The sequence below is a fragment of the Pimephales promelas genome, chromosome 9 (genome assembly GCF_988280905.1).
Source record: "Pimephales promelas chromosome 9, fPimPro1.hap1.1, whole genome shotgun sequence".
Classification (NCBI taxonomy): domain Eukaryota; kingdom Metazoa; phylum Chordata; class Actinopteri; order Cypriniformes; family Leuciscidae; genus Pimephales; species Pimephales promelas.
The window spans coordinates 22935988-22950936 of NC_142777.1; the positions used below are offsets into that span (position 1 = coordinate 22935988).

Consider the following 14949-nt stretch of genomic DNA (forward strand, 5'->3'; position numbering starts at 1 on the left):
TTAAGAACAAAATCTTGGCCTCTGAACAAATCAAGATGGCAAATTGCATCTTTATTGTTGGGCTCAGTGTTGTGGAATTTAATACTTAATATAATGGAATCATAAAACACATTTCTGTTGGTTCGATTTTGTACCACAAGCTAATTTCAAAATTTTTTTCATGATGCATATTCATATTAGTGAATACACATGGATGGTTGCAGTACAGTTGTGTCAACATATGTAGATTGTATAGCCAGGCAGCAGTGAAATCAGCCATGATGACACTGTCATCACACAGTTTTCCAGAAATACTCACAACAATCAGGTTCTACTATCATGACAGCTCTCATTTTCATGTCCTCTCAATCACAGCACCCCCAGCGGCATGTGGCGGCACAGTGCCTGCGGGCACTAGCGTTTCAGATGAGCGGAGGTCTAGTGTGAGGGATGGGGGTGTGAGGTGGAGATGGCCGTGTGGGTGTGGTCTCGGGTCGTGGCTGAAGACTGTGGGACAGAACAGAGAGCCTCCATTGTCTACATCAAAGCGCAGGCTCTGCAAGGCAGCAGCGTTCTGTTGACAGCAGGGCTGGCTGATGCTGAGCTGAATGTGGTTCGTGTCTTCCACACATTAGGAGGGGTATGAGGTGGAAGGGAGGGATGAAGAGAGAGCTGCAGAGGGAAATCGAGTGGGGGAGGATGGGGGGAGGCGAGGCGAGGCGAAGGCCGGTGCAGTGCAACGCAGTAAGAGCTGGAACGGACACCTAGAGCTCAGCCTCCCGCATGTTGCCATGGAAACCAAATTCCTCCCCCTACTTGCATCCCTACAGACTGGCTGCCTCTCTCGCTCCTGCTCTCTCTGTCGCTGTTTTCCTGTCTCTGTTGCATCTTTCTGCATCTCTCATATGCGTTCGGCCAAATAACATGGCAAAAATGTGTGTTTTTCCATCCGACAGGGTGTATATGCAACGCTTGAGATAAATGAATATGAGATAATTCACAATTAACAATGCAAAATGTGTATTTAACAACACAAAGGAATCTCTCTCTGCATTCAGACCCCTCTCTATGATCATGTTTTCTCATTCCCAGTTGTTCATCAGCAAACATTTTTTTGAGTTACCCTCCCCCAGAGTAATTTTCAGTCAAGCCATATCTTTCTCATGGTTGCATCCTCTCTTTACTTTTTACTTTGCTCTTCTCTGTTTATTCTGCTCTCTGGGCCCAATGCACGATTTTTTTTCTCATTCCTCTTCTTAACACCTACAACACCTCACCATGTACACTATGCAGCTAAATAGGGATGTCACTCATGTTCTGCGTGCTTAAATCTGTTTTGTACACATACAGCTTGTTTAGGTGAGTGACAACCATTTTTTACAACCAAATTCTTTTCAATAAAGTAGTGTGATCCAAACTGAACAACAAGTTGCAGATGAAATATTTATAAAAGCAGAGCACTAAATAAAGTTGTGCACACCACACACTTTTGTTTTGGTTAAACAAAAGTGACAACTACACTCACTACTGTAAACAAAAAATCATTCAAATTTGCTGTTGGTTAAAGCTGCATTCCGTAACTTATCTGGGATAAAAATTATACAAAATAAATTTGAGCAAGAACATTACCAGCCAGTATTCAAAACTATCTGCTTGCCTTAACTCGATTGAAAACGGGAAGCTTGTAATAATTTTTTTAATTCCAGTGGTACTGGTGGATTTCCGTGGAAAATTCGAGCATGTCTTTGCGTCATTACTTCACATCTGTACACATAAAGAAAATGTCTCAACTAGTAGGCTACGTTGCATGTGAGAATGTTGGAGGTGGAGATTTATAGCCTTTTCTCACAGCTATCACAAATGGGACAGGAGTCAGACAGGTAAGTGTAGCAATGTTTAGTAACAAGATTGCAGAAGCAGATGGAGATATGGTGAGTATTCAAACAGTAGATAAGGAGATAGGAACTTAACTGGAAAGGATAAATATAGTCTCTGTTTCAGATGCAGTTGAAGAATCACATGGAGTCACAAGGTGGCACACGATGACATGGGTTTTGAATATTGTCCAATGGATGACAGGTAAGTAGCAGGTGAGTCTGTGTGTCATGTAGAGACGAGACCAGACAATGAATGTGTGAAGGAGAGTCGAATATAAAGGTGGTAGAATAATGAGGTGCAGGTGATGGTGACCAGAACTCAGGGGACAATGAATGAATGGGAGGAGTGAGCGAATGAGTGGGAGGAGTGATTGAAGCTGGTGGAATCCTGACAGTACCCCCCTCCTCCGAGGCAGCTCTTGACATCTGAGAAGAGGGATGAAGATGGCGACCACGACTTCTGGGAGTAGGGCGATCAGGATGGTCGGCGTGAATCTGATTGAGGAGAGCTGGATCCAGGATGCCCTCCTCGCAAAGAACCCACGATCCCTCCTCAGGACCATAATCCTCCCAGTCGACCAGGTGTTCCAGCTGAGGACCTCGTCGCCGTGAGTCCAAGATGGTGTGGACTCGGTAGATGGATTCATCTCGACTGGAATCGGAGGAGGAGGTAAGTCAGCAGGGACTGGTTCTGTGGGAGGAGAAGTGACCGGTTCAGTGAAGGGCTTCAATAGTGAAACCTGCAAAGATGGTGAGATCCTGTATTGTGGAGGAAGAATTAGCCTGTAGGTGACTTCGTTCAGCTGCTTCTGCACGGTGAAAGGGTAAATGTATCGAGGTATCAGCTTACTGCAAGGCAGGCAGAGGCAAATGTCCCGGGTTGAAAGCCACACCTTTTGACCAGGCTGGTAAAGAGGAACGACGATGATCCGCTTGGTCCTTGTGCCTCCGCACTGCCTGTTGGAGGTGCATGTGGGAAGTCCCATACCCCCTGCATGTGAGCCGAGTCACATACCCCCTCGCTCTGCTGGAACCAGTAATCGACAGCTGGAATTTCTAGATTGAGTATATTCATTCATGGAATTTCTGAGGGCTCACCGGTCCAAGAGAAGAGTGGAGGTTGTTAACCCAGGACACACTGGTAGGGGGTAAGCCCGGTGGTGGACTGCCGAAGGAAATTCTGGGCGTATTCAGCCCAGGGGAGGAAATGGCTCCACCTGTCCTGGCACTGGTGGCAATAGGTTTGCAGGTATGCCCGATCTCCTGGATCTTACGCTCAATCTGTCCATTTGTCTGAGGGTGGTATCCAGAAGACAGGCTGACAGTAACCCCTAGGAGTCTAAAGAAAGCTTGCCAAACCCTTGAAATGAACTGTGGACCTCTGTTCGACACAATGTCTTCGTGGATGCCGAAGTTTTAAAACACATGATTGAAAGGGCTTCAGTGGCTTCGAAAGCCGTAGGAAGTCCAGGTAATGGGATTAACTTGCAAGCTTACGAAAAGCGACCCACAATGATGAAGATACAGGTTGCTAGATCTGGGAAGGTCATTCATGAAATCAACATCAATGTGGGACCATGGACATTGCGATATAGGAAGTGGCAAAAACTTGCCCTCTGGGAGTCTTCTGTGGGTGTTGGTAACAGTGCAGACTGAGCATCCACTGATGTACCGGATAACATCCTGTGAGATGGAGGGCCACCAGTACCGATTACTGAGGAGTGAGAGGGTACGCCTACTACCTGGATGTCTAGAGGGCGGAGCGGTATGAGTGGAGTCCAGAAGGGCAGGACGAAGGTGACGAGGAACAATGACGAGCCCCTCTGGACTTCCCGGCAGAGCGGGATGAATTCCCCTGGGAGGGATGGTTCCCCTGGGAAATCTGCTTGGCGTTGTCCCAGACGATCAGGCTGACAAACACGGCTGGTGGGAGAATAGGTTCGGGTATTGAATCTTCACAGGAAGGATGATGAAGACGGGAGAGAGCATCCGCTTTACCATCATTAGTACTAAGTTGCTATGACGCAATGAAATCAAAGCGAGTAAAGAAGATAGCCCTTCGAGTCTGACAAGAATTTAGCCTTTTCATCTATCTGACGTATTCCAGGTTGCAATGATCAGTGATTACCTCGAACTGGTGATTAGCTCCCTCCAGCCAATGCCTCCACTCCTCTAAAGCCAGCTTGATTGCGAGCAGTTCCCAATTTCCGATATCGTAGTTCTGCTCCGCCGGGGATATCTTCTTAGAGTAGAAGGCGCATGGATGTAGTATGGGAGGTTCACCCTGCCGCTGGGAGAGATCCGCTCACACTCCTGTTGAATGTGTCCACCTCACTGACGAAGGGAATCACAGGGTTGGGATGAACCTAGATGGGAGCAGTCAGGAAGGTTGTTTTGAGTTGTTGGAAGGACAGAGACTTGTGCCGACCCTTTAAAGATGAGGTCAGCTGATGTGACTGTTGTTATTGATGAATCTTCTATAGAAATTGTTGAACCCGAAGAATTGCTGAAGATGCTTCACAGTAGAGGGCTGGGGTCAGTTCCGTATAGTTTCCACCTTCCTCTGGTCCATCTGAACTCCCTGTTAGTTCTCCAGTTTTAGGTGCAGTTTATGAGCTCCCAGCTTCTCCAGAACAAGAGATATGTGGCGTTGATGCTCAGAGAGAGATGCATTGTAGATTAATGTAGACAACCACAAATCTATTGAGATATTCCCAGAAGACCTCATTCATATACCCTTGGAAGACTGCTGGAGCATTGGACAGACCGAAGGGCATGACTCTGTACTCATAATGGCTGGAGGGCTTGATGAATGCCATTTTCCATTCATCACCGCAATGAATTCGGATCAAGTTATACGCACTGCGTAGATCCAGTTTAAAAGATGATAAGATGCGGGCTCCATGCAGCTGCTCCAGTGCTGCTGGGACCAGAGGAAGGGGATAACTAAACTTCACAGTTTGAGAGTTAAGATGATGGTAATCAATGCACGGCCTCAAGCCTCCGTCCTTCTTAGCCATGAAAAAGAAGCTGGAAGCGGCAGGGGATGTAGATGCACGAATGCACTCTTGTTTAAGGGCTGCCTCCACGCACTCCTTCATGACCTTCTGCTCCGGGATTAACAGAGTGTAAACACTTTGAAGTGTTGAATAAAACTTGACAGGGACTTTACCACAGGAGAATCAGAGTCCCAAAGGGATTGGGCCCAGACACCAGGGAGATAACAAAGGCCATTCGGGCTGAATCATTAGAGAATTGATGTGCTTGCATCTGAAAATAGAGTGATACCTGAAACAAAAAAACGCTGCAATGTATGCGGAGGTGAATGCTGGCGTGCAGAGTGAGAGATATCTGCGGGAACGGTGGGTGGACTAGCTGCTGGAGAAGGAAGTAGAGATTGGCTAACAGCCTGAACCAGTTCCTCAAATGGATCGCATGGTGGATTCTCCATGGGCTTCGTTGGATTCTGCTTTTTTGGTCTGGTCTTCTGTCATGGATGGAACAGGAGTCAGACAGGTGGTGTAACAATGTTTATTAACAGGATTGCAGAAGCAGACGGAGATATGGTGAGTATTCAAACAGTAGATAAGCAGATTTGAACTTAACTGAAAGATAGCTATAGTCTCTGTTTCAGATGCAGATGGAGAGTCACATGGAAGGGTTGCAGACAGATGGCTGAAGACTGAAGGTGGCATACGATGACAAGGATTCTGAAGATTGTCCAATGGATGACAGGTAAGTAGCAGGTGAGTCTGAGTGTCATGCAGAGATGAGATCAGATAATGTGTGTGAAGTAGAGTCAAATATAAAGGTGGTGAAATGATGGTGATCAGAACTCAGCGGACAATGAATGAATAGGAGGAGTGAGCGAATGAGTGAGAGGAGTGATTGAAGCTGGTGGAATCCTGACAACAGCAATTGATATTAACGTATCAATTTGATGGTGGACCCAGAAAGGTTCAAACAACAATCACCAGTGACAACTGGAGATTCACCCTTTGCAAAATCCAAAAGACTTCGGACTTCGGAGTGACTACGGAAAAAAGAGACTGCAACCAGCCCATTCGAAAATGAGGATAAATAGCGGAAGGGCATTAAATGTTTTCACACAGTGCTGATGTAGTAAACATTAACTAATTGAGAACAAAGTAAAATTTGCACGGTTTGACGTGATATGATAAGCGATCGTTAGATTTAATCAGTGTGATTTACTGCAATGCTTTTTTCCCTTAGTTGGTCAGAACAAAAGCGGATGTTATTTGTTCAAAAGTGAAAAGTTTCCGGTGAAAATTCTTATGTTGGTCATACTTCCAAAAGTAGAATCTGTGATTCTGAATGACAGTATCCACCCGGCGCGGAGACTGACAGCCACACATTCTCCTAAAAAACATTGGATTCGTCCATGATGTGCTGTGGCGAGGCACAACCGGAGTAAAATTGATAATTCCGCGAATAACTGCAATTCCAGATTTCAAACAATTTTGTGATTATTTCAATATGACTATAAAACAATAATGAAATGGAATGACAGTGGAGGGAGAGAGGACCAGGTCTAGGACATTTAAGTTGTTGTTTTGTTTACATGTATGCTGCAGTCAGCTTTCATATTGTTGTTACTTTTGTGATTAAAACTTTAGATTCAATGTTTGCATGTTCCCCCCTCCTACTTCCCTGAGCCTTAAACTTTGAGACATGTATGCTATAAAGCCGGCTTCTCCTAGTGGCAGTCGTAATGAACTTTCAGTATGATCTTGTGCAGCAACATGGGTAAACTGTTGCTGTCTCGCAAATCTTCCCCTTTAAGGTGCATCTCTTGCACTAAATGGTAATACTTGAGTTTTGCCAACATTGACTTCTCCTGTAAAAGAATGCAAAAGCAATGCTATGCTAATAGGATAGGAGCTATGCTAATAGGATTAATAACTGCCAATAATTTTAGGAAAAATATGATGCCACACATGATTAAAAAATATAATTATAAGTATAAATACTATAAATATTAAATTAATAATTGATTACTTTTCAATAACCATGCATTTTTAAAAGTTTTTAAGTGTATCAAGTGTTTGAAACAGTATTAATAATTCTCACTGATTTTCTCATCTGATTAAAATACATTGGAATACATCACATCCAGTCGGTGTGTCGCATATGGTGTAGCGCTCAAGTTCAAATTAGATCCGAATATTCCGCATACGCAGATGGTCGGCACCCCACGCAGCTCCTGTACGACTCGCCATTGCAAATGAATGACTTCCGGTCCATCGGCTGTCGTTTGTCCTGTGCAGTGGAAAGGCGGCTTGTGTGAGCCAAACTCAGAGCACGTGTAGAGATGAGTTCATGTGGAGCAGCATTTACTGTCAACTGATCCACTTTGTTTGAGATACCGAAAACACTGGATCGTGAACTGCTTGCATGTAAAAAGCACACTTGCAGAGTGCTGCTCTTCATTCTGAAACATGCAGTGCATATGATTATTTAATTGAAGCGCAGCGTTTGCTATTTGATATTTGGACTAAACCATATCATGATTTTGATTAATTGTGCAGCCCTAAATGTCACTATAGTTGAAAGCATTAATCACGACTATCTTGACCATAGAAAAGCTGCTTGACTTCACTTTGTATTATTCGTTCATACAGACATTATTCGATCCCTTTCTATTGTGTGAACAGGACAGTTCAGCTCGGTTGTCATTTTTAAACACTGCCTCTGTGAACGTATCATAGGAGTATGGTCATTTAGGGGATTTGTTCAATGCTGCTATCACTCTCGCACCTTGCAGTGTGCACGTGGCCCTTATCAGACCCTCTCTTCTCTTCAAGACCGCTCAGTTCTTCAGTCATTCCGCAAGCATCTCACATTCCCTTTCTCTCTTTTCCTCTCTCTCTCTTTCTCTCATTTCCCTTATCATTACACTGTCAGTCGGATGTGCGGTGTTTGGTGCAGCAGCTGTTTTCTGTCACCAGGCCTATTAATAGGAGTCACAGCCTTCACAGGCACTTTAGTTTATTGTGTCAGTGTGAAGGAGCAACGACTCAATGAGTTACTAGCGTTTAGGTGAGAACCCAAAACAGTTTCTTGGCCTTGCAGCAGTGTTACGAATGACTAGTCTCTAGAGCTGAAATCTACAGTATAATGGTTGCATGTATGTCATGCACTAATAATTATTGGATCATGTTTATGTTGCTTACTAAAAAAGAAATTCTCCTGACTATAATCAGTCTTTCAAAGGCTGCTCTGCACCTGTTTCATACAGCGAATGTGTGTGGGTTTCATTCAAAGGAAACCTTCAAGAATGTAACTGCCCCTTTAAGACTGCCTGTGTCTCGTCTCACCTTATTTGGACATACATCCTGTCAGGTGACAAGAGTGCAGTCACATGGGCTGCTATGAGAGGGCACAGAAATTCAAGAAATTTTCTATAGATACATTCGATGTGAGAGAATATGTGGGGGTTGTGAGGCCAGCTGGGGGGGGGGGGGGGGGGTTGTTATATAATGTGTCAATGCATAAACTGACAATGAGGCTGTCAGATATGAGATATGCTGTGTGTAATCAAGTAGAATCCTTTTGTAAAATCATCACACAATCATTCTCATTTCATAAATCAACAAAAGGCTTTCTTCCAATTTCTCAAGAGTAGGTTAGGTTGGTTTTCGTTCTCTAGGGAAGATGTGCCAATTCACTGAGACATGCAGTATAGAATACTATATATAATAATTGCCAAGAAATATTTTTAAACTAAGCATACTCAGAATTTTTAGTCAATGAGGAATCTAAATCATCAAGCAGTACACCAAAAGAAAATAAATTAAAACGCCAGACTATGTAAATGTTTGTTGAGAGAATAATGTTAAAAAATCAAATTACTCTTGCATTTCAATGATCGCAATACATTTATAGGAACTGGTTTCTCAGCAGCGGCAGAATTTTACTTTGCTCCGGTTAGTAGTACTTCGCCGAAGAGTAAAGACAGAACCGAAGCGCACTACAGTAGGAAATACCTGCAATACCGCTCTCTACCTCTCTCTCTCACTACCTTTCTCGGTTGCCTAGGCAACTACATATCACTCCGTCGCTGCTGTAGACTGTGCTAATAAATACAGGGAACAAAGTATAATTATTGCAATGTAATGAAAGGGTAGTTTGATTTCTAACATTATTCTCTCAACAGACATTTATATCGATATTCTGGCGTTATAATTTATTTGCTTTTGGTGTACTGTGGAGTGGGTAAAACTTTTTTATTTGTAGGCTAGCAGTTACCGTTGACTCGTGCTAGCCTAGCACTGGCGAACTGTGCAACAGGAATGACTGGATGAAAACTAACTTGGAAATGAGGCCCGATGTCCAAAAGTCTCTTTTTTTTTTAACCATCCTTCTGTAGTTCTGTTCTACATTTAGCCTAGGAGGATTCATCTGTCTACCATCACTATTCTTTCTCAATGCGGTCATTTGCAAAAGAGAATATGGCTGCAGATAGAAATTAATACAGTTTTAAATGCATATTTCAGCCATAGTAAAACATGCTGTACCAGCTTTAAATAATTATTGTAGCAAGAATGTCTTAGATGACATTTAAGAGTCGCCTAAATGTTACTCACAACACATGGCCTCTTTACATGCATTTAACTAAGCATTTTTGGCAGTGGTTGTGGTTTAATGTTCTGATTATTCTTTATGGTGAGTGTACTGATATTCTAGCTAATATTGACAGACTTGGCCATTGATTGGCTCTGACTGTTGTTTTTTTTTTTTTTAAAGATTTGATATTATGTAATTCTTTAAGGAGCAGCATTTTCCCCTAGATGTACTAGAAACGCCCACATGCACTCACACTCTGGAAGCTACTGACACAAACACATGGCATAATGCAAGCATGTAATGCATATACGTACAGTCTTGGCCAGCTATGTTACAAAATTCCTCTATGGAGACCATGGAAGTCTTCATCCTATATAAGAACGTGCAGTATAGACAATGGGAGCAGAAGGAACAGGGGTGGTCACAACATGTGCCCAGTCATGTGTGCTGTGATGAATATGCTTGCATAGCCTTTTTCCAGCCACCAAGCATGCACCCTTACGCTTCCCATTGGCTTTGGCAAAATTTGTGTGCGTTTCTCAGATCATTCTGGTATCAGATTGGCCTTCCTCCTGGAAATCAGAAAGTCTATTAACCACAATAGTATATTCGTTGTAATGATGTGAGTTACCGTTGCATATAATTAAGTATGGCTGAGCCTGCTGTTTTTGCCTACTGGTGGGGTCGGAATAGAATAGTGTGCAGTGCTTATTAGAACTGACTCGTATTCACACGTGCATAAACAGAGAAACACACGAACACAAATGTCTATGTGTGCATATAGTCACATTACAAAACAGTCAGTTGGCTTCTAATGTTCATACTCGAGCAAATTTGATGGTATAACAGTCTAAAAGGCCTCTATTTTGATTCAGCTAAACTGTGTAATTTCAGAAATCCTTTTAAAACCCTGAAACGGTGGATCACCTGGGTAACTTGTAATCAAATTTAGAAAATGTAATGCTGCCTTTAGGAATGCAGATCTTCATTTCTATACATTAGGAAACAATTAAAACAGGAAATTGTGCACTTCAACATTCTATAGCTACCAAGGATTTCAATAGGCAAATTTCTAAAAATGGTGCAGTTAATTTGATGAATGAATTTATGGATTTATTAAGAGCAAAACTAACAGGAAATGTCACCAAAAACCAAGATCTCTTTCAAGTAAACTTTGTTCACTCAGCACTGCCAGCCAAATTTGCAATGCCTCTGGACAGCTATTTCAGCATCCATCACCAAGCCTTATCTACTTGAATGGGGAAATGCTGAAATCTCAAAAACTGGTTCCCACACTCGTATTTAAATAACAACAAGAAAAACTGACATGAGTTGTTGTTGTTGTTGTTGGATAAAGGGTGTTTAATATGCGTTTAAAGAAATAGCTTATATTTTGCTTCTCAGGACACTGACTGTTCTATAGTAACCAGAGCTTAACTCTGCAGCTGCAGTGATGCTTTGACTTTACCGATTGGCGATTGGGTCTTTTATTTATAAAGTGGGGATTATGTTGCACACTGTTTCCCATTCATAAGAACAATGAGTGAACCATCTTTGAAATTATGAATTCATTTTAATTAATTGTTTTATCCTTTGTAAAATCTGCTTCTGTCTTTGATGATGCACTATTTCTTGGAGACACTTTTTTCATAGCTAGTTTGTTGTGTACAAGGCTGGGCATACACTGTAAATTTAATCGGAATTCTGACTCGTGCGAAATTTTGGTCGTCCTCGAGAGAGTATCGCACTGTTGAAGCTGTGCTACGAGCCGATTGTCCAAAAACTTAGTGTTTTTTTCCCTCACTGCACCTGTTTGAAAACAGAAGTTGAACCATTTTATCAAGAAAGAAAGTGTAATGAGGGAGATCTATAAGTTCTACATGAAAGACTAGAGAGAATAAAACTGTAACAATTAACCATTTATTAACAGCCCAGCAAGCAATATTATGATATAGAGTTCTATAGGCCCCGTCCGTAGCTCGCAATCTGAGAGGACGGGCTCTGCATTTCCTGCCTGAAGACGAAGGCAGGGGCGCAGCCGACCTCCGTGAGGTACGGGAAGGGACCATTCTGGTGGTGGTGGGGAGGATGGAGGGTAACAATTATTGCGAATTAATTGTAATATGAATTTAATAATAAAATTAGGACTACACTACACTAATAATAATAATAACAATTTAATAGGCCTACATAAATTGGAAATGCTAAATCCTCTTCATATAGATAGCTGATGATTTTTACAATATCTCTGGATACATGATATCATGTTCCATCGGCACAACCCTGCACGGGGGTTTATCGGTCATATTTCACGTATAGTGTGAGCAGACAAGTCTCAGCTCGACGATCGGACTGTGTAGTGTAGTGCGAGCTCATAAATCATGAGCTTTGACTTTACATCGCATGTGATTTACTCGCACATGAGTTTGTAACCTTGCTGAAATCGCATAGTGTATTCCCGCCTTATGTTGCGTGGTTTAGTTAATCCTACAGTGACTTGACAAATGAACTTGATACACAAATGGATTAAAACATGTCTTCCGTCAGCCGCTTATGTACAATAGCCCGTCTGCGGTATAAACCCTTGAATCAGTATCCAGTCTTTCGTACAGTAAAACCGTAGAGCTGAATAATGTGCTCTCTGCATCTCAATACGGGCTCTGTGTGCTGGCTGATTTTCGAGTGCGCTGGCCCTTTAAGAGCAGTCACTTAAGCAGTCAGTCCTGTTTTGGTGCTGCTGCTGATGGCTGTGCTGTGAGTTGATTGGCTGTGGCTGTCAGGGCTGAGGTGCTGGAGGGATGCTGCTACTCTCTCTCTCTCTCTCTCGCTCTCTCTCTCTCTCCCTCGCTTGCTTGCATCCCTTCGTATAATCCACATCTAGGGCAAGCAGGCTGAGAGTCAATCCAGCGCTCAGCTCCTCTCTGCAGGCTGGGAAAAGAGTGAGAGAAAGAAGGCAAGAAAACGCTTCCCAAAACAGGAGGAAACGCAGAAGGAAGAAAACTGGCAAGCAGAGACTTACAAAGGAAAATTTGATCACGGATATCATTTATATATATAGAAATTGTTTATATATATATAAATATATATATAAATATATTTGTACACACGCATATAAATATTTATAGAATTCTATATGTATACATATATACCTGTATATAACTGTATTTGTGCTTGTCTGTTTATATTGATATTTTTATATGTATTTGTGTGTGTGTGTAAATATATACATATATAAACAAATGAATATATATCTATGAATTTATATACATATCACTGTGAACCAACAGAAGCAGGAAGAAAACTCGACCATCGGGGCTGGTCTCTGATTCCGAGATCATACACACTATTTTTAGCATTATTTTTTGCATCTTTTGCATCGGCCGGAGGAAGACTACCAATCTTTTTTCTATTTTTCATCTCCCTGTTGCTACCTCCTCATCTCTTTTTCTGGATCAGGAGGAACAAAGAGGAGGATAACAGGGTTTGTGAAGATTCCTGGCATTTGTGCTACCGTTCCGTGAGCCGAGTGGCACTGCACGCGGTATTTGATCTGAGCAGGCGGCAGCGGCAGCAGCAGCAGCAGCAGCAGTGAGATAGAAAGAGACAGAGAGCGCAGCACCGTGTGAACTAGCCAGCATGCACAAACATCATCACTGCTGCAAGTGCCCAGAATGCTATGAAGTGACCCGCATGGCCGCTCTGCGCAGGATGGATGCCCCGGCATATGGAGACTGGCAGCCCGAACCCTATGGATACCCAGCCGGCTATGGGGGCGGCCAGACCTTACCACCCCAAACCTCGGGCGGAGGAGGGGGAATGAGTGGAGGGGGCACTTTGGGGAGAAGTAAAGGGAAAATGATGTCAGCTGGGGGTCCTGGAGGCCCCAACCCCAAGAGCCAATCCAAGGGCGCCCCCAAGGTGAATGGTAACAACTCAGGAGGGCAAGGAGGATGGTGGCCCGAGTGCACCTGTTCCAACCGGGACTGGTACGACCAGGTAAATGCCGTTTCTGGGCCGCTGGGGGCATCGAGAGTAGGCAGCAGGCGGTAGGCAGTTGGTGTGTGTGGTTGCTAGGTCGAAACTAAGTGGAATCAGCAAGCTCCCCTGTAGCTTCTAGATTCTAGAAGATACCTATTTTTTTTTTAAGGGATTCATCCGGTGTTGATCCTTTCATACTGCATGTGCTGTAATCTTACAGTATGCCTGTCGAGATTGATTCTCGCAGAGAGGGAGTTTAATCTTCATGTATTTACTGCTCCATCAGTGCTTTATGGCTTCATCAATCCCATACATACATACTTATCTAAACCGTCATCTGACAAGGATTGACAGGGCCACTGTGACCACGCAACAAGTGTATAGCTCTGCCAATTTAATCAAAGGATGGCAGTGACCTGCCAACGCTGCTGACCAGGCAAAACACATCATCAAATGTTATATCCAGTTAGTAATGGATTCTTTTTCTAGATTGCTGAGATGACGATGTGGATATTTTATGAATCTGATGATATGTGTGCATTTTCTTATTCATGTGCAGTCTGTCGTTCTAGTCGCCGATTGAGATACAGCCAGAGGCGAGGCGACTTATGAAGTATAATGTACACTTCTTGTCCGTGACCATTTCAGATAGATTTTAACCTCATAGAGCAGAGCGTATCAAACCGAACCAGGGAACAGAAGCTGTAATTAAGTGGTGTGTGTGTGTGTGTGTGTGTGTGTGTAAGTGGCAGCAGGGGTGGGGGAAGGGTCGATCTGAATGTATAAAATGGAGGAAGCAGGCTCTTGTGTGAGAACAAGCCTGCATGCATGCTCTGTGCCTTCAATGTGTGTGCATGGCTACGATGTGGGGGTGTGTGCGAGTGCACAGGTTTTTATTGGTATTTGTGCATGGCAGAGGGAGAGAGAATGCAGCGAGAGTGGTGGAGACGCAGAGAAAATGGAGGGTGAGATCTCGGTGGCAGCGAGGGTGAAAATTCACCAAGCACAGGGAGGGAAGGCGTGAGCAAGGAGCTGACTAATTCTGCCTCTGTTCAGAGGATGGGAGAGGCATCAGTCAAAAGCAGTGCGGTTTTTCACTCATTCGCTTTTGTTTTAATAATGAATTATGCATGTGTTCTTGGCAGCATTTGCTGTACACCAAATAAATGAACCCTTAATATGTGACATTTCCTGCTTATTCCTTCTTTCTGTGATAATTCCATTCTCATTTTTTGATGTATGACATGCAGCAATGTGAAATAAATTAAGCATATATCTTCTCTTGTGCGCCGCATGCAATACCTGATAGGCACGAGCACTCCTAGGGCATATTGATGGAGTGTATGTTTAATTAATGAGAAGGAAATTGTTTAACGGAGGTATATAGGACAACGACACTATTAAAGCTTCTCGTATGTGAGGAGACCATGGATCATCTTTGCTGGTTTCTACTTCTCTGGCCAGGCTGTTACCTGTCAAGATTATTAAAGAAGTTTTAGTTATCTTTCAAGGCCTCGTGGTTGTTTTT

The 14949-nt window shown here is 43.1% G+C and overlaps 1 protein-coding gene across 17 annotated transcripts in view; it reads left to right on the forward strand.

Moving 5' to 3' along the window:
• Window positions 1-14949, forward strand: part of dlg3 (discs large MAGUK scaffold protein 3) — a 107621-nt gene that overhangs the window by 19931 nt on the left and 72741 nt on the right. For 3 of the 17 annotated variants that reach the window (XM_039664639.2, XM_089134881.1, XM_089134882.1), the window contains exon 1: window positions 12310-13439. The exons of 10 other annotated variants lie outside the window; for them this stretch is intronic. In XM_039664639.2, coding sequence (XP_039520573.1) covers window positions 13080-13439 — 360 coding nt within the window. In that variant the 5' untranslated portion in view covers window positions 12310-13079. Of the gene's footprint in view, window positions 1-5253; window positions 5592-12309; window positions 13440-14949 lie in introns of those variants that run through there. 4 more of the 17 variants (XM_089134885.1, XM_039664637.2, XM_089134886.1 and 1 more) reach the window with 3 other exon arrangements.